Below are 27,564 nucleotides of genomic sequence, written 5' to 3' on the forward strand. Positions count from 1 at the left end.
ACTTCGACGTTGTGGAGTCCAGAAGGATCGATCGCTACTATGGTGTTGGTGGGTGGTGGTCGAGGCCCGACGTCGCTCACTGCTCCTCCGCAGTCCCTCAGTCATTTAATTGTTTAATTCCCAATTACGGCGATAAGGCCATTAAGATGGCGGCTCCCAAAAAGCCGGAGGGGTCGAAGTAGAGGCGGCGGGCGCCTTGTGTGTAATTACCGCAGCCAGTGTTGACATGTGAGGTGGTCCGTGCCGCAGGCCAGGCGGGCAGGCGCTGTCCTGCTGCTGCTGCTGCTGCTGTAGGCCAGACGCGCGGGCGCTGCTCTCCTGACGCTGCTGGTGCTGCTACTGTTGTTTTTCTCGCTGTTCTTGCTGCTGCTCCTGCTGGCAGTGCTCCTCTTTTGCCGCTGTTTGATGCCGTGGCTGTCTGGGGCCGTTGCTGTATCCTCAGACTGTGCTGTGGATTTGGCTGCTGGTGTACATGCTGCTGTGCCACCTTCTAATGGCGTTGTTGGTGACCGCATTGCATGTTGGTGGTGGTGTTGATGCTGCTGCTGTGAATGTGACAGGCGCCATACGAAACTTGGAGACACAGTAGGGAAGTTTTCGCTACGGCGCAAGGGGGACTTGTTAGGCACCGTAGGGTACTTGTAGGGAAGTTGTAGATACCCCTTGGGAAGTGGTCGGTATCGTAAGGAAGTTGTATGTATCGTAGGAAACATGCTGGCACCGTAGGAACATCGTAGACACGATGGTGAATTTGTGTAGGCACCGCAGGGAAGTTGTAGAAGCCATGGGAAGTTGTAGGCACCGTAGTGAAGTTGTTGGTACTGTAGAAATATGGTAGACACTCTAGGGAAGTCACTGGAAATGTTCAGAACACGATGTGGAGTTCAAGACACCACGGAACCCATGGGCAAGGGTGTCGACACGGTGGTGCAGTAATATACGTTAGACTTGGAGACAGTGGGAGGAGGTATAGACACCGTGGTTAGGCTGTAGACAGTGGAAGGAGGTATAGACACCGTGGTTAGGCTGTAGACAGTGGAAGGAGGTATAGACACCGTGGTTAGGCTGTAGACAGTGGAAGGAGGTATAGACACCGTGGTTAGGCTGTAGACAACACTGAGGAGTTGTAGACACCATGGGAAGCTTGCGAACGCCGTAGGAGAAGTTGTAGAAGCCAGGGAGGGGCCGGAGCAGACATTTAAGAAAATGCGAAATCCTAAAAGAGGTTTGAAAAGTGCTGCAGGTCCTCTCAAGGCATCGTGGTCTTGCTGGCACTCTGGAGTTGTTAGACAGTACGTAGGAGTTGTGGTTACTGTGGAGCTGTACACACACACACGCACACACACACACACACACACACACACACACACACACACACACACACACACACACACACACACCGTGTGTGAAGACGTTGTACGCAGCGAGGAAAAGTTTCAGATTCCTCCGCCAGAAGTTGTAGTAGACAGAGTGTGGAAGACGTAGATACTTTGAATATTGCATCGTCTCGCTGGGGGAGATGGGGTGAACTTTCTTTTAGGTCCATTGGAGAACTTCAGACGCGGCAGGGGAAGGGTGTACCCTTGATGGGAGACGTAGAACACCGTATGGCTAACAATGTGGTAGTTGTGGTAGTCGGGGTTGGGATGGGGTGGGGGCGCTCAGAATGGCAACCACACCTGTCCTAACACGGGGGGTTGGGGGGTTCAGAATGGCAACCACACCTGTCCTAACACGGGGGGTTGGGGGGGTTCAGAATGGCAACCACACCTGTCCTAACACGATAGATCCCTTGGCTCCATTATGGAGTTACGACGTCACAGAGGAAGGTGTTGTGACGTTACTACGTCACAGAGGAAGGTGTTGTGAAGTTACTACGTCACAGAGGAAGGTGTTGTGAGGTTACTACGTCACAGAGGAAGGTGTTGTGAAGTTACTACGTCACAGAGGAAGGTGTTGTTGTGAGGACTTGACACACGAGAAGATGGTACCAAGACACTCCTACAGGGTATCAGAACACGGCCAGACAGTATCGAAATACTGCCAGACGTTATTAAAGCTGCCAGACGTACAAGGCACTGCAGCGGTCCCAAGACACTGCCAGGCAGTATGAAGTCACTGCCAGACACTAACAAGTCACTGCCAGACAGACAAGATGCTACTGACACACTGCCAGACACTTCCCAGACACAGCCAGGCAGTATTGAGGCTGCCACACAGACAAGATAGTATCGAAACCCTGCCAGACAGTATCAAGACACAGACAGACAGTATCAAGACACAGACAGTATCAAGACACACACAGACGGTATCAAGACACAGCCAGACAGTATCAAGACACAGCCAGACAGTATCAAGACACAGACAGACAGTATCAAGACACAGACAGTATCAAGACACACACAGACGGTATCAAGACACAGACAGACAGTATCAAGACACAGACAGACAGTATCAAGACACAGCCAGACAGTATCAAGACACAGACAGACAGTATCAAGACACAGCCAGATAGTATCAAGACACACACAGACAGTATCAAGACACAGCCAGACAGTATCAAGACACAGCCAGATAGTATCAAGACACAGCCAGACAGTATCAAGACACAGCCAGACAGTATCAAGACACAGCCAGATAGTATCAAGACACACACAGACAGTATCAAGACAGACAGACAGACAGGCAGGCAGACAGACAGACAGACAGGCAGAGTAATAAAACACTGCTGAAACCATATAACCCGCGAGACATTTGTACAAGTCACAATAAAGCCCCTTTTATGAGCGGCGTTAACTGCCACCTTTAATTGCGTATAATTACCTAACCACCCACTACCGGTTAGTTTGACTAATCTCTTTGTGGCGTGGGGGTGGGAGGGGGGGGGGGGGATAACGCTGGCGTCGACCATAGGGTTAATAGATACGCATTGCGTGCTTGGGTCATGACTGTCTGTAGCTCTTGACCACGCCGTGTGTACGCAGAAGTACACACGGGTGTACGCAAAAGTACAAAACACACGGGTGTACACAGATGGATGTGGTATGTCTGCAACCCTGTATTGCCCAGGTTGGTGCTTGGCATTGCAATGGATGGTTGTAAAGGCCGAGTGTGTGTGTGTGTGTGTGTATGACGTGTAGGATATACACGTGTACTCCTTACACACTGACTTGCATAGACGTACGGAAACATGTGGTAGGATGTTCACACACACACACAGACACCCACACCCACACCCACACACACACTCACACCCACACACACACACACACCCACCCACACACACACACACACACACACACACACACACACACACACACACACACCCACTCACCCACCCATCCACCCACCCACACACACACACACACACACACACACACACACACACACACACACAGACACACACACCCACCCACACCCACCCACACACACACACCCACACGTCTGGGGGTGAGGCCGCTACTGACATGGCTCCTCAGTAATCTTGGGCGAGATCATTCTGGGGAAGTTCCATGTCCGCTGCTATCTTCGCCATTGTGATGAATTCCATAAGGTGTCTGCCAAAGGGGGAGAAAATAGAGTCAGAGGACATTTAAAACTACCTAATTTTAAGTCGATATTCAGGATCTTTTTTTTTCTTTCTTTTAAAGTAATTAAAGTTTTTTGAAAAGATATACTTTGGCCAGCGTGAGTGGTGATAGGTCGATAAGGCTTGTCCCTCAAAATTAATCTCACCGGTTTAAGAATACGCCCTCATGTTGAACGGTGTAGCATACCGCTGATTAACGAAATAAATGTGAGAGAAAAGAAAAAATCAACGAAGACACCCGCCCCCCTTCATTTACAGAGCCTCTAACTTGTTATTATAATATACCTAATGGAAGGGAGTGGAATGTAATTACATTTCTGGGGAAGGAGGTGGTATATTATTGAGTGCCTCTGACCTTTTCTCCTCCTTAATTAGCAGGTAATTTTGCTTCATTTATGCCACAGCACTTTAATTAGGCCTAAGGTGAGGCGCACACAGCTGTGTAGGGAACCTGCACCCAGGTGGGAGCCTACTGTATTGACTGCAGACCATGGTTGGAGCCTACTGTATTGACTGCAGTCCATGATTGAAACCTACTTTATTGGCTGAAGACCGTGATTTGAGCCTACTGTATTGACTGCAGTCCATGATTGAAACCTACTTTATTGGCTGAAGACCGTGATTTGAGCCTACTGTGTTGGCTGAGGACCATGACTGGAACCTACTTTATTGGCTGAAGACCGTGATTTGAGCCTACTGTATTGGCTGAGGACCATGATTGGAACCTACTGTATTAGCTGAAGAACATAATTGGAGCCTACTTTATTGACTGAAGACCATGAGTGAAACCTACTTTATTGGCTGAAGACCATGATTTGAGCCTACTGTATTGACTGCAGTCCATGATTGAAACCTACTTTATTGGCTGAAGACCGTGATTTGAGCCTACTGTATTGACTGCAGTCCATGATTGAAACCTACTTTATTGGCTGAAGACCGTGATTTGAGCCTACTGTATTGGCTGAGGACCATGACTGGAACCTACTTTATTGGCTGAAGACCGTGATTTGAGCCTACTGTATTGGCTGAGGACCATGATTGGAACCTACTGTATTAGCTGAAGAACATAATTGGAGCCTACTTTATTGACTGAAGACCATGATTGGAACCTACTTTATTGGCTGAAGACCATAATTAGAGCCTTCTTTATTGACTGAAGACCATGATTGGAACCTACTTTATTGGCTGAAGACCATAATTGGAGCCTTCTTTATTGACTGAAGACCATGATTGGAACCTACTTTATTGGCTGAAGACCATAATTGGAGCCTTCTTTATTGACTGAAGACCATGATTGGAACCTACCTTATTGGCTGAAGACCATGATTGGAACCTACTTTATTGCTGAAGACCATAATTGGAGCCTTCTTTATTGACTGAAGACCATAATTGGAGCCTTCTTTATTGACTGAAGACCATGATTGGAACCTACTTTATTGGCTGAAGACCGTGATTTGAGCCTACTGTATTGGCTGAGGACCATGACTGGAACCTACTTTATTGCTGAAGACCATAATTGGAGCCTACTTTATTGACTGAAGACCATGATTGGAACCTACTTTATTGCTGAAGACCGTGATTTGAGCCTACTGTATTGACTGCAGTCCATGATTGAAACCTACTTTATTGGCTGAAGACCATGATTGGAACCTACTGTATTAGCTGAAGAACATAATTGGAGCCTACTTTATTGACTGAAGACCATGATTGGAACCTACTTTATTGGCTGAAGACCGTGATTTGAGCCTACTGTATTGGCTGAGGACCATGACTGGAACCTACTTTATTGACTGAAGACCATGATTGGAACCTACTTTATTGACTGAAGACCATGATTGGAACCTACTTTATTGACTGAAGACCATGATTGGAACCTACTTTATTGGCTGAAGACCGTGATTTGAGCCTACTGTATTGGCTGAGGACCATGACTGGAACCTACTTTATTGGCTGAAGACCATAATTGGAGCCTTCTTTATTGACTGAAGACCATGATTTGAGCCTACTGTATTGACTGCAGTCCATGATTGAAACCTACTTTATTGGCTGAAGACCGTGATTTGAGCCTACTGTATTGACTGCAGTCCATGATTGAAACCTACTTTATTGACTGAAGACCATGATTGGAACCTACTTTATTGGCTGAAGACCGTGATTTGAGCCTACTGTATTGGCTGAGGACCATGATTGGAACCTACTTTATTGACTGAAGACCATGATTGGAACCTACTTTATTGACTGAAGACCATAATTGGAGCCTTCTTTATTGACTGAAGACCATGATTGGAACCTACTTTATTGGCTGAAGACCGTGATTTGAGCCTACTGTATTGGCTGAGGACCATGATTGGAACCTACTTTATTGGCTGAAGACCATGATTGGAACCTACTTTATTGGCTGAAGACCGTGATTTGAGCCTACTGTATTGGCTGAGGACCATGACTGGAACCTACTTTATTGGCTGAAGACCATGATTGGAACCTACTGTATTAGCTGAAGAACATAATTGGAGCCTACTTTATTGACTGAAGACCATGATTGGAACCTACTTTATTGGCTGAAGACCGTGATTTGAGCCTACTGTATTGACTGCAGTCCATGATTGAAACCTACTTTATTGCTGAAGACCGTGATTTGAGCCTACTGTATTGACTGCAGTCCATGATTGAAACCTACTTTATTGCTGAAGACCATAATTGGAGCCTTCTTTATTGACTGAAGACCATGATTGGAACCTACTGTATTAGCTGAAGAACATAATTGGAGCCTACTTTATTGACTGAAGACCATGATTGGAACCTACTTTATTGACTGAAGACCATGATTGGAACCTACTGTATTAGCTGAAGAACATAATTGGAGCCTACTTTATTGACTGAAGACCATAATTGGAGCCTTCTTTATTGACTGAAGACCATGATTGGAACCTACTTTATTGACTGAAGACCATGATTGGAACCTACTTTATTGACTGAAGACCATGATTGGAACCTACTTTATTGACTGAAGACCATGATTGGAACCTACTTTATTGACTGAAGACCATGATTGGAACCTACTTTATTGACTGAAGACCATGATTGGAACCTACTTTATTGACTGAAGACCATGATTGGAACCTACTTTATTGACTGAAGACCATGATTGGAACCTACTTTATTGACTGAAGACCATGATTGGAACCTACTTTATTGACTGAAGACCATGATTTGAGCCTACTGTATTGGCTGAGGACCATGACTGGAACCTACTTTATTGGCTGAAGACCGTGATTTGAGCCTACTGTATTGGCTGAGGACCATGATTGGAACCTACTTTATTGCTGAAGACCATAATTGGAGCCTTCTTTATTGACTGAAGACCATGATTGGAACCTACTTTATTGCTGAAGACCATAATTGGAGCCTTCTTTATTGACTGAAGACCATAATTGGAGCCTACTGTATTGGCTGAGGACCATGATTGGAACCTACTTTATTGCTGAAGACCATAATTGGAGCCTTCTTTATTGACTGAAGACCATAATTGGAGCCTTCTTTATTGACTGAAGACCATAATTGGAGCCTTCTTTATTGACTGAAGACCATGATTGGAACCTACTGTATTAGCTGAAGAACATAATTGGAGCCTACTTTATTGACTGAAGACCATGATTGGAACCTACTGTATTAGCTGAAGAACATAATTGGAGCCTACTTTATTGACTGAAGACCATGATTGGAACCTACTTTATTGACTGAAGACCATAATTGGAGCCTTCTTTATTGACTGAAGACCATAATTGGAGCCTTCTTTATTGACTGAAGACCATAATTGGAGCCTTCTTTATTGACTGAAGACCATAATTGGAGCCTTCTTTATTGACTGAAGACCATGATTGGAACCTACTTTATTGACTGAAGACCATGATTGGAACCTACTGTATTAGCTGAAGAACATAATTGGAGCCTACTGTATTGGCTGAGGACCATGACTGGAACCTACTTTATTGACTGAAGACCATGATTGGAACCTACTTTATTGGCTGAAGACCATAATTGGAGCCTTCTTTATTGACTGAAGACCATAATTGGAGCCTACTGTATTGGCTGAGGACCATGATTGGAACCTACTTTATTGACTGAAGACCATGATTGGAACCTACTGTATTGACTGCAGACCATGATTGGAGCCTACTGTATTGACTGCAGTCCATGATTGAAACCTACTTTATTGGCTGAAGACCAGGATTTGAGCCTACTGTATTGACTGAGGACCATGATTGGAACCTACTTTATTGGCTGAAGACCATAATTGGAGCCTTCTTTACTGGCTGACGACCATGACTGGAACCTACTTTATTGACTGAAGACCATAATTGGAGCCTACTGTATTGACTGCAGTCCATGATTGAAACCTACTTTATTGGCTGAAGACCATAATTGGAGCCTTCTTTATTGACTGAAGACCATGATTGGAACCTACTTTATTGGCTGAAGACCATGATTGGAACCTACTGTATTAGCTGAAGAACATAATTGGAGCCTACTTTATTGACTGAAGACCATAATTGGAGCCTTCTTTATTGACTGAAGACCATAATTGGAGCCTTCTTTATTGACTGAAGACCATAATTGGAGCCTTCTTTATTGACTGAAGACCATGATTGGAACCTACTGTATTAGCTGAAGAACATAATTGGAGCCTACTTTATTGACTGAAGACCATAATTGGAGCCTTCTTTATTGACTGAAGACCATAATTGGAGCCTTCTTTATTGACTGAAGACCATAATTGGAGCCTTCTTTATTGACTGAAGACCATGATTGGAACCTACTTTATTGCTGAAGACCATAATTGGAGCCTTCTTTATTGACTGAAGACCATGATTGGAACCTACTTTATTGGCTGAAGACCGTGATTTGAGCCTACTGTATTGACTGCAGTCCATGATTGAAACCTACTTTATTGCTGAAGACCATAATTGGAGCCTACTGTATTGGCTGAGGACCATGATTGGAACCTACTTTATTGCTGAAGACCATAATTGGAGCCTACTGTATTGGCTGAGGACCATGATTGGAACCTACTTTATTGCTGAAGACCATAATTGGAGCCTTCTTTATTGACTGAAGACCATAATTGGAGCCTACTTTATTGACTGAAGACCATAATTGGAGCCTTCTTTATTGACTGAAGACCATAATTGGAGCCTACTGTATTGACTGCAGTCCATGATTGAAACCTACTTTATTGCTGAAGACCGTGATTTGAGCCTACTGTATTGGCTGAGGACCATGATTGGAACCTACTTTATTGCTGAAGACCATAATTGGAGCCTTCTTTATTGACTGAAGACCATGATTGGAACCTACTTTATTGGCTGAAGACCGTGATTTGAGCCTACTGTATTGACTGCAGTCCATGATTGAAACCTACTTTATTGGCTGAAGACCGTGATTTGAGCCTACTGTATTGACTGCAGTCCATGATTGAAACCTACTTTATTGACTGAAGACCATGATTGGAACCTACTTTATTGGCTGAAGACCGTGATTTGAGCCTACTGTATTGGCTGAGGACCATGACTGGAACCTACTTTATTGGCTGAAGACCGTGATTTGAGCCTACTGTATTGGCTGAGGACCATGATTGGAACCTACTGTATTAGCTGAAGAACATAATTGGAGCCTACTGTATTGGCTGAGGACCATGATTGGAACCTACTTTATTGGCTGAAGACCGTGATTTGAGCCTACTGTATTGGCTGAGGACCATGACTGGAACCTACTTTATTGCTGAAGACCGTGATTTGAGCCTACTGTATTGGCTGAGGACCATGACTGGAACCTACTTTATTGGCTGAAGACCGTGATTTGAGCCTACTGTATTGGCTGAGGACCATGATTGGAACCTACTTTATTGCTGAAGACCATAATTGGAGCCTACTTTATTGACTGAAGACCATAATTGGAGCCTTCTTTATTGACTGAAGACCATGATTGGAACCTACTTTATTGGCTGAAGACCGTGATTTGAGCCTACTGTATTGGCTGAGGACCATGATTGGAACCTACTTTATTGACTGAAGACCATAATTGGAGCCTTCTTTATTGACTGAAGACCATAATTGGAGCCTTCTTTATTGACTGAAGACCATGATTGGAACCTACTTTATTGGCTGAAGACCGTGATTTGAGCCTACTGTATTGGCTGAGGACCATGATTGGAACCTACTTTATTGGCTGAAGACCGTGATTTGAGCCTACTGTATTGGCTGAGGACCATGACTGGAACCTACTTTATTGGCTGAAGACCGTGATTTGAGCCTACTGTATTGACTGCAGTCCATGATTGAAACCTACTTTATTGGCTGAAGACCGTGATTTGAGCCTACTGTATTGACTGCAGTCCATGATTGAAACCTACTTTATTGGCTGAAGACCGTGATTTGAGCCTACTGTATTGGCTGAGGACCATGACTGGAACCTACTTTATTGCTGAAGACCGTGATTTGAGCCTACTGTATTGACTGCAGTCCATGATTGAAACCTACTTTATTGCTGAAGACCATAATTGGAGCCTTCTTTATTGACTGAAGACCATGATTGGAACCTACTTTATTGGCTGAAGACCGTGATTTGAGCCTACTGTATTGACTGCAGTCCATGATTGAAACCTACTTTATTGGCTGAAGACCGTGATTTGAGCCTACTGTATTGGCTGAGGACCATGACTGGAACCTACTTTATTGCTGAAGACCATAATTGGAGCCTACTGTATTGGCTGAGGACCATGACTGGAACCTACTTTATTGGCTGAAGACCGTGATTTGAGCCTACTGTATTGGCTGAGGACCATGATTGGAACCTACTGTATTAGCTGAAGAACATAATTGGAGCCTACTTTATTGACTGAAGACCATGATTGGAACCTACTGTATTAGCTGAAGAACATAATTGGAGCCTACTTTATTGACTGAAGACCATGATTGGAACCTACTGTATTAGCTGAAGAACATAATTGGAGCCTACTGTATTGACTGCAGTCCATGATTGAAACCTACTTTATTGGCTGAAGACCATGATTGGAACCTACTTTATTGACTGAAGACCATGATTGGAACCTACTTTATTGGCTGAAGACCGTGATTTGAGCCTACTGTATTGACTGCAGTCCATGATTGAAACCTACTTTATTGCTGAAGACCATAATTGGAGCCTACTGTATTGACTGCAGTCCATGATTGAAACCTACTTTATTGACTGAAGACCATGATTGGAACCTACTTTATTGGCTGAAGACCGTGATTTGAGCCTACTGTATTGGCTGAGGACCATGACTGGAACCTACTTTATTGGCTGAAGACCGTGATTTGAGCCTACTGTATTGGCTGAGGACCATGATTGGAACCTACTTTATTGGCTGAAGACCGTGATTTGAGCCTACTGTATTGGCTGAGGACCATGACTGGAACCTACTTTATTGGCTGAAGACCATAATTGGAGCCTTCTTTATTGACTGAAGACCATGATTGGAACCTACTTTATTGGCTGAAGACCGTGATTTGAGCCTACTGTATTGGCTGAGGACCATGATTGGAACCTACTTTATTGGCTGAAGACCGTGATTTGAGCCTACTGTATTGGCTGAGGACCATGATTGGAACCTACTTTATTGCTGAAGACCGTGATTTGAGCCTACTGTATTGACTGCAGTCCATGATTGAAACCTACTTTATTGGCTGAAGACCGTGATTTGAGCCTACTGTATTGACTGCAGTCCATGATTGAAACCTACTTTATTGGCTGAAGACCGTGATTTGAGCCTACTGTATTGGCTGAGGACCATGACTGGAACCTACTTTATTGGCTGAAGACCGTGATTTGAGCCTACTGTATTGACTGCAGTCCATGATTGAAACCTACTTTATTGGCTGAAGACCGTGATTTGAGCCTACTGTATTGACTGCAGTCCATGATTGAAACCTACTTTATTGGCTGAAGACCATAATTGGAGCCTTCTTTATTGACTGAAGACCATAATTGGAGCCTTCTTTATTGACTGAAGACCATAATTGGAGCCTTCTTTATTGACTGAAGACCATGATTTGAGCCTACTGTATTGGCTGAGGACCATGATTGGAACCTACTTTATTGGCTGAAGACCGTGATTTGAGCCTACTGTATTGACTGCAGTCCATGATTGAAACCTACTTTATTGGCTGAAGACCATAATTGGAGCCTACTGTATTGACTGCAGTCCATGATTGAAACCTACTTTATTGACTGAAGACCATGATTGGAACCTACTTTATTGGCTGAAGACCGTGATTTGAGCCTACTGTATTGACTGCAGTCCATGATTGAAACCTACTTTATTGCTGAAGACCATAATTGGAGCCTACTGTATTGGCTGAGGACCATGATTGGAACCTACTTTATTGGCTGAAGACCGTGATTTGAGCCTACTGTATTGGCTGAGGACCATGATTGGAACCTACTTTATTGGCTGAAGACCGTGATTTGAGCCTACTGTATTGGCTGAGGACCATGATTGGAACCTACTGTATTAGCTGAAGAACATAATTGGAGCCTACTTTATTGACTGAAGACCATGATTGGAACCTACTTTATTGGCTGAAGACCGTGATTTGAGCCTACTGTATTGGCTGAGGACCATGATTGGAACCTACTTTATTGGCTGAAGACCGTGATTTGAGCCTACTGTATTGACTGCAGTCCATGATTGAAACCTACTTTATTGGCTGAAGACCGTGATTTGAGCCTACTGTATTGACTGCAGTCCATGATTGAAACCTACTTTATTGGCTGAAGACCGTGATTTGAGCCTACTGTATTGACTGCAGTCCATGATTGAAACCTACTTTATTGCTGAAGACCGTGATTTGAGCCTACTGTATTGACTGCAGTCCATGATTGAAACCTACTTTATTGGCTGAAGACCATAATTGGAGCCTTCTTTATTGACTGAAGACCATAATTGGAGCCTTCTTTATTGACTGAAGACCATGATTGGAACCTACTTTATTGGCTGAAGACCGTGATTTGAGCCTACTGTATTGGCTGAGGACCATGATTGGAACCTACTTTATTGGCTGAAGACCGTGATTTGAGCCTACTGTATTGGCTGAGGACCATGATTGGAACCTACTTTATTGGCTGAAGACCGTGATTTGAGCCTACTGTATTGGCTGAGGACCATGACTGGAACCTACTTTATTGGCTGAAGACCGTGATTTGAGCCTACTGTATTGGCTGAGGACCATGATTGGAACCTACTGTATGGTGCGGGCGACTGAATGCCCTACTCAAGGGCAGAGAGAGAGAGAGAGAGAGAGAGAGAGAGAGAGAGAGAGAGAGAGAGAGAGAGAGAGAGAGGATGAACATCTGGGTGGACTGTGGACCGACTGCCGTGTCCAGGATTCGAACTCGTGGGGGCTCGATCTTAGGGCGACCCGCGCTTGCGTCATGGTCAGGAACTACATCCATCCCTCACGACCACCCGACGGTCAGTACCTCCGTCCCTCATTACTTCCGTCCGTCTCTTCTCGGCGTCCCTAACCCCTTCCGTGTCTCCGTCCCTCACTACCTCCTTCCCTTGTTGCCTCCGTCTCTCAGTAGCTCCGTCTCCCACTGTCCTCATGTCACAGTGCCTCTTCCGCTCACTACTTTCCTCTCTTTCCTTACGACTTCCACCATACTAACACATCACCACCCGCCCCTCACGTGCACCCCTCCCCCACCGCCTCGTAACCCCCCTTAGTTACCACTGTGGCGACGCTGGAGGTCAGGGCAATAGCCATCACGCTCATATTTCCGGGTCGGAGACCCTGCTGCATTTGCTTAGAAGGTGTGTCAATCCCTGGGGATCTGAGTAGGTCAGAATATATATATATTATATATATATATATATATATATATATATATATATATATATATATATATATATATATATATATATATATATATATATATATGCCTGCTTGTGGTTCCGCCTTGAGGGGAGGTCACCTTGGGCCAGGTGGAATTAATGATACGAAGTGCAATCTCGTCGAAGAACTTCTCATCGCAGGGGAGTCCACCCATCCCTTCTTCTGACTGGAGCGCCGTCTTGGAGCTGCAGGAACCTCTGAAGAAGGGATCCTAGGGTGATAATGATGACAGCATTATGTACGTCAGGACTGTAAAGAAAGGCTGACGCCGGTGTCTTGCGAGTCGCTGAGACGCAGTTTTTACTCGTTAAGTTACCGCAGTGGTGTGCTGGTGTAACGAGGAAGGGCTGGGGCTCGGTGGCTGGCTGGGTGGGTCTCTAGACGAGAGGGGAGGAGGAGGGAGAGGTGTTACTGATGGAAGCGTGAGGGGTAGGTAGGCTTAAGTAGTGTGCCTCTGGATGGATGGTTAAGAACGCTGTAAAGGATTAATCCAGATGAGAATCCGTAGTAAGGTCGGTGGTTATTTTTACGCGGAGGTTCAGCGCATTTCTCTCCAGCTGGACACGGCTCCGTCGACTTAGGTTCGGTGTTAGGTTGACTGTGTCTGTTGTGTGATCTTGATCAGTTTCGAGTCGGGTTCAGTCAGTTATCTTACGTGGTGCTTCATATTTGCTCATTTGTTATGGTTCTCTTTGGTCTGACTAGGCTCGATAAGAAGGAAAGAAAGATCATTCATCACTCATTAACTGAAAGATCATCTTCCTTATGCCTTTTCTTCCATGCTACGTTGGTGTGGATTTCCATGTTCTTTCGAGATGTTCAGTGATCCAGGGAGGTCTCACTAATAGTCTCCAAATGTGTTCATCGTCAGTCACGTCTGATATCGTAAGCGGAGAATGGATTTGTATGGGTTTATTATGTAAGTGTACTGACACATGTCTCGCGCTGCTCTCTGGCGTCCATAGGAGGGTGTATATGTGTGTGTGTGTGTGTGTGTGTGTGTGTGTGTGTGTGTGTGTGTGTGTATGTGTGTGTGTGTGTGTGTGTGAGTGTGTGTATGAGAGAGAGAGAGAGAGAGAGAGAGAGAGAGAGAGAGAGAGAGAGAGAGAGAGAGAGAGAGAGAGAGAGAGATCCACCGTCATGTCCCCTTCCTCGCCCCTGTGTCCCTTCACCACTTTCTTGTATTCCCTTCCTCGTGTCCTCTCCTACCCCATTATCCCTTCATCCTCCTTCTCCTCCTCTATGCCCCTTCATCGCTCCTCCCCTCTCCCCCCTCCGCCCCATCGATCCCATCCCGGCCCTGGCGTACAAGGTCGGTGTCTGAACCATTAGGGTTATCTCCGTGCTATCGGGCCTTGTGTCTTATCAGCGCGCGGCGTGAGTCTAATATTAGGGTCATATATGGCTTATCGGGACCAGGGTGTCGCGCCCCTGGCTGTTGCCTCGGCTGAGGTCATATAAGCCACAGCTGAGGGTCAGGAGAAAGGGAGGTGGGGGGGGGGGTGGTCAAGTGAGGGGGGAAGGTCAAGTAGACAGGTGAAGTGGAGGGGGCAGGTGGTGGGATGGAAGGAGGGGAAGGGTTAGGGAGGGTCGTGTAGGCAGATGAGGTGATGAAGGTCAGGGTGAGCTTAGGGGAAGGTCATTTCAGCAGGGAAGGTGAGGGGGTCATGGCAGCCTATGGGGAGAGCGCAGGCAGCAGGAGACCCGATGGGTTCATGTCGAGGGTCTGTGCTGGAGGACAGACACATGGTCGCCTCGTCCACTTGTCATGATGAAGGAGATGACACCTTCTCGTCCACCAAGACACAATAACCAGGAGGGACAGAATGAGCGAGAGAGCTGGGAAGGAGTGGCATGGAGGGAGTGTATCACCACGGAGGGAGTATGAGTGGTAGAAGTTCCCTCCTGTGACTACTACAGCACCAGGATCCCCCAGGGCGAGAGGCTCATATCTGATATGGAATATAAAAAGGGGTAGATTTCTCAACTAGAAAAGAAGCGAGTGAATCTGTGTCTCCTTCTTGAAATAGGGCGCGTAAACGGATATCAAATATTACTGAAATATCTGTCCATCTTGATTTGGTGATAGTGTTGCCACTGCCAACACCTGGTGGCCATTCCACTGCCAACATCTGGTGGTCATTTATTCCAGTGACCCACAACACAAGAGATGAGAGGGTGGAAAAAAATGCCTTTGCCTGCGTTGCTTTTGCATCCTAATCGTTTTCATCTCATGGCATTATTTTTGGTTGCTGAGTTTACGTCTCATGTGAAGCTAATTTCCCTTGTTGTGCTGTCGAATTCACATAGCACGTTGTAGCAGTCAGCGTTGCTGATTGATGTCATGCACTGATCTACCCGGGTTCGAATCCTGGTCGCAGGAGGCGACCCAGCAGTTCACCCAGCTCTTCATCCTCCCCTCCTCCACTCGGGGCTCGTAATGAATTGGGTACTTTGTTTTTTCTTCTACTGCGTACAAGTGGCGTGAATGCAAGGACATTGAGCCACTCGTGTTATCTCGGCTAACACAAAGATATGGATACATATAATGAGTCAGTTTTTCTTTTCTTTTTTCATCCCAGACTCGAAACGTAACTGCTTGATTGCAACCAGCGCGAACGATCGTGCAGAGAACCCGCCGATAAATCCTCCATTCCATTCTTTTTTCCCCCTCTCCACGAAATTCTGTGATAGGTTTTAACATCGGTAATGCATGGTGTTTGGTCCCGTCCTCCTTCTATTCCTGTCAGCTGTTATTGCCCCGAGGGAGGGAGGGAGGGAGGGAGGGAGTGGAGAGAGAGAGAGAGAGAGAGAGAGAGAGAGAGAGAGAGAGAGAGAGACTCTCATTAGAAGCAGACAGATAACACCGTCATAGGCCAACAAGCCCTGGGATATATATATATATATATATATATATATATATATATATATATATATATATATATATATATATATATATATATGTGTGTGTGTGTGTGTGTGTGTGTGTGTGTCTGTACGTGATGCTATGTATTTCCTCACCCCGTCCCTTCCCTTGGCAAGCCTGGGGCAGGGGAACCATATCTTCTAATCCACTTTTAGGCGAGGCCCGAGATGCCATGAAATTATCAGCAGCACAAGTATCTCAGCAGGTCCCAGCAGGTCCCAGCAGGTCCTAGCGTCAGCTATAGTGCGCCTTTACCCAGAGTACACACACACACACACACACACACACACACACACACACACACACACACACTGACCTTTCTGTGTACCTCACAACCCCCCCTCTTCACCTGCCTTGTTGTGTGGAAATAATCTGTGGTGCTTTCAGATTTTTGTTTTTGAATAGTCTCTCTACCTAGTGGGTACATAGAGGTGAATGTATGATTACGTTTTATTTATGAATAAAAATATTGTTTGTAAGCAATACCTAACCAGCTCGAGTACGACGGTACACGACCCACCCATGGATGATATTGGTGTGACCTTTGATCTGACCCTTGAGGGCTAGGTCAAAGGCCGCACTGTCATAGCCTAAGGGGTCGTAACGCCGTGCTCAACAGGGCACTAAACACAGACAGACAGAGAGAGAGAGAGACAGGCAGACAGACAGACAGAGAGACAGACAGACAGACAGACACCCGCATGACTTGTTTGCACACGACAGTGGATGATGGATGATGGAGGGGCGCTGCTGCTGCTGCTGCTGCTGTTGTTGTGGTGGTGCCTGGCATCAGACAGGCGGGCTGGGTGGCACCAGCTGCTGGGGATTTAATTCAAAGCCATGTTGTGTTCCAGTCTGTACCAGTTTAGTTAATGTTGCTCGACCCTCACCTGTAGGGAGGACCCATTCAGCTCACAGTGACGTGCCCCCCCCCCCCCCCACACCCCCATTTCTACCTTTCTTTAAACACCTGTGTTTCATGTCGTCCTCTCTCTCTGTCTCTCTGTCTCTCTTTCTTGCCTGTTTCAGCAACCTGTGTTTCATGTCGTCCTCTCTCTCTCTCTGTCTCTCTGTCTCTCTTGCCTGTTTCAGCAACCTGTGTTTCATGTCGTCCTCTCTCTCTCTCGCTCTCTGTCTCTCTTTCTTGCCTGTTTCAGCAACCTGTGTTTCATGTCGTCCTCTCTCTCTCTCTCTCTCTCTCTCTCTCTCTCTCTCTCTCTCTCTCTCTCTCTCTCTCTCTCTCTCTCTCTCTCTCTCTCTCTCTCTCTCTCTCTCTCTCTCTCTCTCTCAGTTTCTCTTTCTTGCCTGTTTCAGCAACCCGTGTTTCATGTCGTCCTCGCTTGATTTCTGTTTCTTTCTTATCTGCCACGTCTTTCAGCAACCTGTGTTTCATGTCGTCCTCGCTTGATTTCTGTTTCTTTCTTATCTGCCACGTCTTTCACTCTCATTATCGTGATGTTCTTTCGTTGTGTTCTTTCGTGTTTCTATCCTCACGTCCTCATTATATGTTTGATTCCTTCCATATTTTGTTCATGCTTGGTGATTCCCATACTAAGAATTTGGTTCTCCATGGCTGTAGTCATAATGCTTGTGGCTGTAGTTATAAGGCCAGCAGCTTGTTAAGATAATCATAATGCTCGGCTGGTACAGTTATGATCCCCTTGGCCACAGTTACCCTATTCACGGCTGGAGTTATAATGGCCATGAGTTTGGTTATCATGACCATGGCTACAGGTATGATGCCCATGACTAAAGATATACTCTCCATGGCTGCAGTTATGATGCACATGGCTGCAGTTATGATGCACATGGCTGCAGTTATGATGCACATGGCTGCAGTTATGATGCTCATGGCTGTAGTTATGATGCACATGGCTGCAGTTATGATGCACATGGCTGCAGATATGATGCCCATGGCTGCAGTTATGATGCACATGGCTGCAGTTATGATGCACATGGCTGCAGTTATGATGCACATGGCTGCAGATATGATGCCCATGGCTGCAGTTATGATGCACATGGCTGCAGTTATGATGCACATGGCTGCAGTTATGATGCACATGGCTGCAGTTATGATGCACATGGCTGCAGTTATGATGCACATGGCTGCAGTTATGATGCCCATGGCTGCAGTTATGATGCACAGACCCTGTAGTTACCACTGTCATCCCCCTATCTGTATGTGATTGTTGCGTGAAGTATGGGTCCCATGTGAATAGCTAGACTCGGATTATATTGACCGTATTGCCCCAGCTGAGGCTAATGAAAACGTGATATTTTTTTTTTTTTCCCTTTTTTTTTCCTGTATCTGATGGGAACTGTTCGGTGGCCAGAAAGGGTAATGTATTTTTCCCGTCGGACTGGGAAAGCTACGGGTGACAGAGGTTTAAATGTCAGTGGTGTGTGTGTGTGTGTGTGTGTGTGTGTGTGTGTGTGTGTGCGTTCAAAAGGAAGATAAGTTTACTAATTTCGATTTGGTAAGGTTTTATTTACAGTCGTTCACTGAGGGGACATTGGAGAGAGAGAGAGAGAGAGAGAGAGAGAGAGAGAGAGAGAGAGAGAGAGAGAGAGAGAGAGAGAGGGTCTTCTTCGACCACTGAAGTTCTACCATCGTGGTCTAGGGAGGTTCGTGGGCTTAAGGAATGATGGTCTAAGTTCGACGACTGAAGCACGACTATCGTGGTCCAGGGAGGTTCGTGGGACTAGGAGATGGTCTCGGTCGACGACTGAAGCACTGCTGTATGGGAACAGGGGGAGAGGGGGTTTAGTGTGCTACCCATATTGGTTGCGAGGGGCCGCGGGAGAAGACTTCACCCACATCCTATTTCAACCTCCAGACCACGACGGGACGATCATGGTGGCCTGGCCTTTGACCTGAACCTTCAGGGTCAGTTCGTGGGCCAAGCCAACATCATAACCCAGTAGGTTGCAACGTCGTGCTCAAGGGTGCTGCGCTCATGCTCAAGGGTCGTACGGTCGTGCTCGTTGGTCGTACCGTCATGCTTTAGGCATCGTCCCTCGTGCTGCAGTACCACTCTATCCTCATCACTCGCTTATTCCTTCTATCTTCTCCTCCTTACTTGTTATTTCCTCCTCTTTCTTCACGCTTGCCGTCGCGATCCCTGTACTTCTTCCCACCTTCTTGTTTCCCAATACGATCAGAACGGAGGGGGGTGAAGTCTTCAGGAAACGCCCCAGTTGCTGCCGATGTCTCCTGGGCACAGGAGGATGTGGAGACGGCTGGGTCTGGCTGGCTGGCTGGCGACCTACACATGCTTGCGGAAGATCCTGCCTGCAGGCGCTACCCAGCCAGCCAGCTAGGCAACCAGCCAGCTTGCAGCGCCGGAGAAGGTGTGGCCAGTACACCCACATATATATAAGAGTGTTTCCTTATGTTACATGACCTGGGACATGCTGGTGAAGGGTATAGTCAGATACAGGTGACACTTTGGTGCTTGTTTGTTTAGGTATTACATGACCCTGAGAAATGCTGGTGTAGCTGAAAAGATACAGTCGGACACGGGTGACATTCTGGTGAGGGTTTTGTTACACATTACATGACTTGGGAAGCGCTGGCGCGGCTCAAGGCTGACCAGTGTGCATTATAATGTCTTCACCACGATACAAGTATGACCAGTGTGGGTTTCCTCATCACGACCTCTGGGTTGGGGGTGGGGGAGAAGGACTGCGTAAGGTGACGGATGTGGAGCAGTGTGACCCACTCATCCACGACCACACTGATTGGTTATTTACACTAGTTTCATAGGTCGGGCTCATATGGTTTTCATTTTCCAATTATGTCACGGTTTTTGATGAATGAACATAGAGTGAAGAGAGGCTTTTAGGAATAACGTACACATTTGAAGTGTGATCTAAACTAGTGTGTGTGTGTGTGTGTGTGTGTGTGTGTGTGTGTCCTACAGCCTTCTAATATGTCTACGTGTGGCTGGGGGACGGGCAGAAGACTTGTGTTTTGACGTGTTGTAGCGGGTGGTCGGGGAGGTGGCGAGGTGCGGCAGGCCTGGTGGTAGACGTAGGGCTTCTGTTGTCTTGCTGCCACAGATCCACATCTCACACCACACCACCGCCCACCCACCCACCCACCCACCTTCACTCGGGCCAGGGTGCACCTACATCAAACCTCCGAAGTGAAATATATCTTTAAATGGCTCAGAGAAACCTGGACAGTGAGAGAATAATCTTGGTGGTGATGAGGGGGTGGTGTGGGTGGGTGGGTCCCGGCGGGAAGCACCACCACCCGAGGGGGCGTCAATACTCACCCGGCTTCCCCTTACACCACTACCTCCCCTCCCCCTCTCCCTCGTCCTCCTCCTCCTCTACCGCCGCTCTTTAGGGTCGTGGGAGGTGGGAGGTGGGTGGGGGGGGGGGGGGTGAAGAGGAGGCGACACGGCTCCAAGATCGGTTCATTGCTCGATTTTCTCCACCTGACCTTTTTTTTTATTTTTTTATTTTCATTTTTTCAATCTCGTCCTGGACGACATGTTGTGTGTCCATGATGGACACCTGGTTGAATCTCACCGTCTGGTATGCCTGACCACTCGTCTCCCGGCTGGGTCTGTTAGGTTGGTAGGTAGGTAGGATGGTCTTTAGGCCTATCGACTACCAGGGTCATTAAGGCCGTCGACGTCACGCTATAACCACCATACGATAAACCTTTTAACCCTTCAGGTGTTGAAGATAGTTCTAAGACCACACATTCCCTCACTCTGCATGTGGCCCACGCAGGTTCAGTCTCACCTTCTCTACCTTCCAGCTCATTAGTGAACTACCAACAGTATACTTCCTGCCCGTGTTATCTGTCCCCGTGTGTCCTCTTACCCCAGTCGTATCCTGTGTCCTGCTGACGTGCCTTACTCTCAGACAGTCTTGAAGTCGTCCCTTGCCTGTAGTGTCTTCTGTTGCTGTTATTCCTTCCCTCCCTCACACTCCCTTCCTTCGGCCCTGTGTCCTCCGCCTCTCCCAGTCCCTAACCTCGTCCCTATATATCACGTTCCAATCCGCCAGTCTCCCTCGTGTTGTAGGATGGAGTAAAACATACGTGTTGATAGCTGGTCGTCCAACCCACGTGCCGAGCCTCTGACGATCAGGAAGACAGCGCCTCAGCCAGCCAGGCGGCCGGTGTCCAGCCCCTGTCTCCCCCTTCCCCCTCCCCTCCAGAGCCCGTCTGTTGTTGGGGGAGGGGCGTAACGCCCTGCCGGTGCTCTTGGGGGGGAAGGCTCCACTACCCTCCGGCCGTGTAGGTTGCATCCATTTCCTACCCCCAAGCTGCCGTGATGGTCTGGCTCACACATAACATTCAACCGTGGAACTTTCTTTCTGTAAGAGGTTAATCTTCCATTCTAAAGACCTAAAGAATGAAAAAAAAAAAAACATTGATTAATGAAAGAAATGATTGACACCTTTATAGGAAATTGAATTTTTTTTTCTTTTGTGGTAATTTTGTGGTAATGGGTATAGATCTCACGGTCTGTTTAAACTAGATCACCTTCAAACTGAATGAAATGGCTTCATTGGCGTTCACTTACGACGGAACACTCAGCTGAACGTTATAAGCTGACGTGACGCCCAGGGTGTAGATGGCCAGAGACGGTGAGAGGCCACGAGATGCATTCTCTTGTGTGACATGTGAATGACCTACACAGACCAACGTGCTCGTGTCCTTCCTCTTAAGTCACGGCAAACTCACTTGTACATGTAGACCTTTCCTATGTTTCTATGAGTGGCAATCTCTCCCTCATAAGGTGACTTTGGTTAGGGCCACTTGAGCAACGACGGCGTGATCCTTGAATTGCGACGACGCGTCCCTTTGGGGTATAAAGGCCAGGTGGTTCATACCCAACTTGTACCGTCGTTCGCAAGGAATACACCGTCATGATCAGGGGGTTACCTCCCTCTGTATCTGACAATGTACTCACGTATTTGGGTATGTCTGCGTTCGAGTTTAGGGCTGTGCTCTTGTTATGTATAATCATATGTTACTTTAGATCATGTTATTATCTTCATACATATAGTTATGTATAATCATATGTTACTTTAGATCATGTCATTATCTTCATACATATAGTTATGTATAATCATATGTTACTTTAGGTTATGTTATTATCTTCATACATATAGTTATGTATAATCATATGTTACTTTAGATCATGTTATTATCTTCATACATATAGTTATGTATAATCATATGTTACTTTAGATCATGTTATTATCTTCATACATATAGTTATGTATAATCATATGTTACTTTAGATCATGTTATTATCTTCATACATATAGTTATGTATAATCATATGTTACTTTAGGTTATGTTATTATCTTCATACATATTGGCACGTATAATCATATGTGACTTTAGGTTAGGCTATTATCTTCATACATGTTGTTATGTATAGTCATATGTTACTTTAGGTCAGGTTATCATCTTCATACATGTTGTTATGTATAATCATATGTTACCTTAGTTAATGTTATTATCTTCATACATGTTGTTATGTATAATCATATGTTACTTTCGGTTATGTTATCATCTTCATACATGATTTTGTACCATCTTTCTCGACGTTTAATCTGTCCCTTGCAACCCTTTTTCTGCTCCTTATGACCTCTTGTTTTCTTCCTTGTGTCAGTCCTATTCTGCACCTTATGACTTCTATCCTGACCCCTCTTTGTGATCTCGCACATACTTCTTCTTATCCCTGTTACCCTCTGATGGTACCTTTTCTGTGTCCTGGTACCTCCCAAAGTACATTTTCTGTCTCCTTTTACTTTACACGATACATTTTCTTGTCTTCTGTTTACCTCCTGAAAATGCATTAGTCACTCTTCGTCGAAGTAGAACGCTTCGTCCAACCCAGTTTGGAAAATCATGCCTTGTTGATATTTCTCTTTCCACCCAGTACGCTTCTTCTGTTGCTCCCTGGTACGCTTCTTCTGTTGCTACCTGGTATGCTTCTTCTGTTGCTCCCTGGTACGCTTCTTCTGTTGCTCCCTGGTACGCTTCTTCTGCTGCTCCCTGGTACGCTTCTTCTGTTTCTCCCTGGTACGCTTCTTCTGTTGCTCCCTGGTACCTCTGTTACCTCCTTTACGATTCTGTTGTTGTTTTATGCTTCGTCTTTTTCCTGCCTGTGATAGCTTCCTCTGAACTCTTATAACCAAACATACTCCCCTGTTTACCTCTGTTGCCATGTAGCTTACGTTTTCTTCTAGTCTTTGTTATTCACACAAGTACTTTGTTCACTTTCCATTACTTTTTCTGACCCCAGAATACATACTTTGGTCCAGGGTATTCTGAAATAACATTTTTTCTAACCCCACCCCCTCCAAATACATACTTTGGTCTAGGGTAACCTGAAATACCTTTTCTGACCCCTCCAGAATACATACTTTGGCCTAGGGTATCCCGAAACACATCTTCTGACCCCACAAAAATATGTACTTTGACCCAGGGTATCTCAGAAGCCTCTTCCAATACCTGTTACCAATAAAACGCTTCCTCGCATCCCCCTCACCCAGAAAGCCCCCGTTTTTTTTTTCCCCAAACCAGAAATAACTTTTTTTGGCCTGCGTTGCCTCCCCGGAGGCTCCCCTTCTTCCCCGGATTATGCCTCAGAACGTCAGTATTGAGTAACCAACCTTACCCAGAGATACGTCTTCTACCACGAAAGCACGTTCTCTCACCCATCATCACCCAGTCGCCACCAGACACCACCTCTATCTCCTGGTGCTACACGTCCCTTTCCTTCCTCTCCTGTGATCCTGCCGTCGGGCTGTCCCTCCTATCTATACTTCCTCATCAGGGATCCTTTGTAACTCCTCTCGCCGTCCACCCGCGTCTGACTCGTATCCCAGAATATCATTTATACATCTTGTTACCGCCCCCTCGTAACCCATTCGAACTCCTGATACTACACGAAATACTCTTTAACTCCCTTTACCTCCAACAGGACTCTATTTTTTTTTTTTTTTTGTTCCCTGTGCCTCACGGAACGCTCTTTACGACTACCTTAACTCAACATAAAACTTTATAACTCCCTTTACCTGACAAAACACTACTTTGTAACTCCTCCTACCACACAAAAACACGCCTTACAGCTCTCTCCCTCCCCCCCCCTCTCTCTCTCTCTCTCTCTCTCTCTCTCTCTCTCTGTCTCTCTCTCTCTCTCTCTCTCTCTCTCTCTCTCTCTCTCTCTCTCTCTCTCTCTCTCTCTCTCTCTCTCTCTCTCTCTCAACCCCACACATCATATAGGTAGTTCTGGTTGAGTGTGTCGCGAGAGAGCGCCCCCTTCCTTCCTTCTAACCCTGTGTTTTTGCACCTCCCGCAGGAGGAAACAAGACGAGGTGCGAGTCCTGGAGGACACCATACGCCTACGCTCCGAAGTCCAGAGAAAGAAGGGATTGGAGCTGGACGCCACCTGTCAGATCTGTCTCAAGACCAAGTTCGCTGACGGAGTGGGACACATGTGCAACTACTGTAACGTGCGCTGTTGTGCCCGCTGCGGCGGCAAGGTTTCACTCAGGTCAAATAAGGTCAGTGCTGCTAAGGCCCTTCTGGTGTTGGTTGGTGGTGGTGTGAGGTCGAGAAGGCTGCGCAGGGGGAGTGGTGAGGAGGTGGGTGTTGGGTGGATGACTACCGAGTTCGCCAGGGCTGAGACCCCTAAATAGAAGTAGTTTAGACCACAGATCAGCCACAACTTAGACTGCTCTTAGGAGGATGACTGGAGGGGGCGAAGCGTCGCTCACAAGTGTTGTGTGTTGTTTCTGAAGACGTATGTAAAAAAGAGGAAAAGTAAGCTATTATGCTGAGTAATGTCAAATAATCAAGAAATTATCGCTTGTCTTGGATTATTTTTCCCCTGCTATAAACTTGAGGCATTTTTTTTTGGGGGGGAGGGGTTGTGAAGGCTGTTCTTTGGGGGGGGGGGGCGGTTTTGTGAAATGCTGTTCATTTGGAAGTGATGAGAGAGAGGTGGGTTCAGTTAGCTGCTGTTTAGAACGAAGGTTTCTCTAATGTATAATTTTCAGCGGGACATAACAGGTAATGATAGATTTTTTAAGACTGTAACCTTAATATTTCCACCTGAATTTTCTTACTGCAGATACGATTATCATATGAGCCAATGAGGCCTTTTCTTCGTCTATTCCTGGCACTGCCCTACAAAACGCGGGAAATGGCGAAACAATATGATTATATATATACATTACTCCTTAAGGGTAGAGAGTCGCTTAATTTCATTAGTAGAGTCTTAATACAGTCGTTTTGGATGGTAATGTGAGGCATCGTCCCTTGCTAGTCTACATCAAACTCGGAATGTTATTGGTTAATTCACTGGGCGCGATAACTATCGTACATGAATAATTGCCGTATTCACGGAATTAACTATCGTACCTTCTATACATTTATTTGCATACTATGCTTACTTATCTCATATAGGAATCATACTCTATGGATCCAAAGGGTTGGAATCATCGTAATCCACAAGCTGGATCACTATCATAAACATGCCCTGCACTCGGTATGGTGTGAAGTTATCGTACGCAGGGGGGTATCATCATACACAGACTTTGGTTGATTATCATACTCAAGCCTCACTTAGTCATGGTACGGCGGTCATGTTAATGTATCTCTGAATAGTTGAATAATCGCGTTCATAAGTCTACTGTAGGGTGAGGAAATAGTGATCAAAGCAGTAGAAGTCTTCATACTGAATCATTTAGATGAGCATCTTCAAGATCATCAAACGATTTATTATCATACTTCAATGATTAAGCGCTGGCATCTATAAATGTTCGTACTTGGAGTGTTCAAGTGCTGTACTCAAGGGGTAGGACCCTCGCATTCAAACATTAAGGCCATCGGCGACACTGCAGGGGAGATTATCGTACTTAAAGTGTACAATTGTTATACCTCAAGGCCAGAGTTATCGTACGTAAAAGGAATCATCGTACTGGGAGGGGCGGCAGTGGGGGTAGAGGGGCTAAAACATGGTGGTACACTCGGGTTTAAAGAGGAGCACCATGGGCCTCTTCCTCCTGCCGGAGACACAGAGGAGGTGGCGGGTCCCCGCCAGGCAAGACTGAGACACCTCTGGCAGTTCACAATCTTCTGTGACACTTTCTATTTCCCCTCCGCCACACCTCCCGCCTTCCTCCTCGCCTTCCACAGAAAACGTGACTTTTTCGAGAGAAAGAAAAAAAGTTTCTGAGTAGAAAACTATTCCAAAGAGAAGAACGTATATATATATATATATATATATATATATATATATATATATATATATATATATATATATAATATATATATACTTTCAAAGTATTCGCCATTTCCCGCGTTAGCGAGGTAGCGTTAAGAACACAGGACTGAGCCTTTGAGGAATATCCTTACCTGGCCCCCTTCTCTGTTCCTTCTTTGGAAAATTTTAAAAAACGAGAGGGGAGGATTTCCAGCCCCCCGCTCCCCTCCCCTTTTAGTCGCCTTCTACGACACCCAGGGAATACGTGGGAAGTATTCTTTCTCCCCTATCCCATATATATATATATATATATATATATATATATATATATATATATATATATATATATATATATATATATATATATATATATCTTAATATTACCCCAGAGCCCTTGGTCCGGGGGCTTTTACAACTTCAATGCTGCGCTGCACTCAGTAGCAGGGGCAGGAGGACTCCTTTGAAGCGATAAGTTTTTTGATGAGACTGTACTCTTGTTTCCATGACTGACGATGATGCAGCCTCGTCAAAGGGGATTTTTTTTTTTTTCCCGCTCGCGGCGTAGCGTAACCTCGAGCCGGCGGAGACCGGTAACATCCCTACATAAGATCACAATATGTAAGGGTAGAAGGGGCTTTTAGGGCAGGAAATAAACACACACACACACACACACACACACACACACACACACACACACACATACACAAATAAACACACACACGCACACACACATACACAAATAAACACACACACACACACACACACACACACACACACACACACACACACACATAAGTATACCAGTCACTGGTATTCAGTTCCTGACTCAGCCATGTTCACTCCTCCTCCCTGACTCACTGGAAG

General features: G+C 45.8%; 1 protein-coding gene across 11 annotated transcripts in view; it reads left to right on the forward strand.

The window, feature by feature from the left end:
• LOC139766577 (uncharacterized) overlaps window positions 1–27,564 on the forward strand; it is a 228,066-nt gene that overhangs the window by 8,808 nt on the left and 191,694 nt on the right. For 10 of the 11 annotated variants that reach the window (XM_071695424.1, XM_071695417.1, XM_071695418.1 and 7 more), the window contains exon 2: window positions 24,793–24,997. The exons of the other annotated variant lie outside the window; for it this stretch is intronic. In XM_071695424.1, coding sequence (XP_071551525.1) covers window positions 24,793–24,997 — 205 coding nt within the window. The remainder of the gene's footprint in view (window positions 1–24,792; window positions 24,998–27,564) is intronic. 11 annotated transcript variants of the gene reach the window in all.

Source organism: Panulirus ornatus, chromosome 58, assembly GCF_036320965.1.
Source record: "Panulirus ornatus isolate Po-2019 chromosome 58, ASM3632096v1, whole genome shotgun sequence".
Lineage (NCBI taxonomy): Eukaryota > Metazoa > Arthropoda > Malacostraca > Decapoda > Palinuridae > Panulirus > Panulirus ornatus.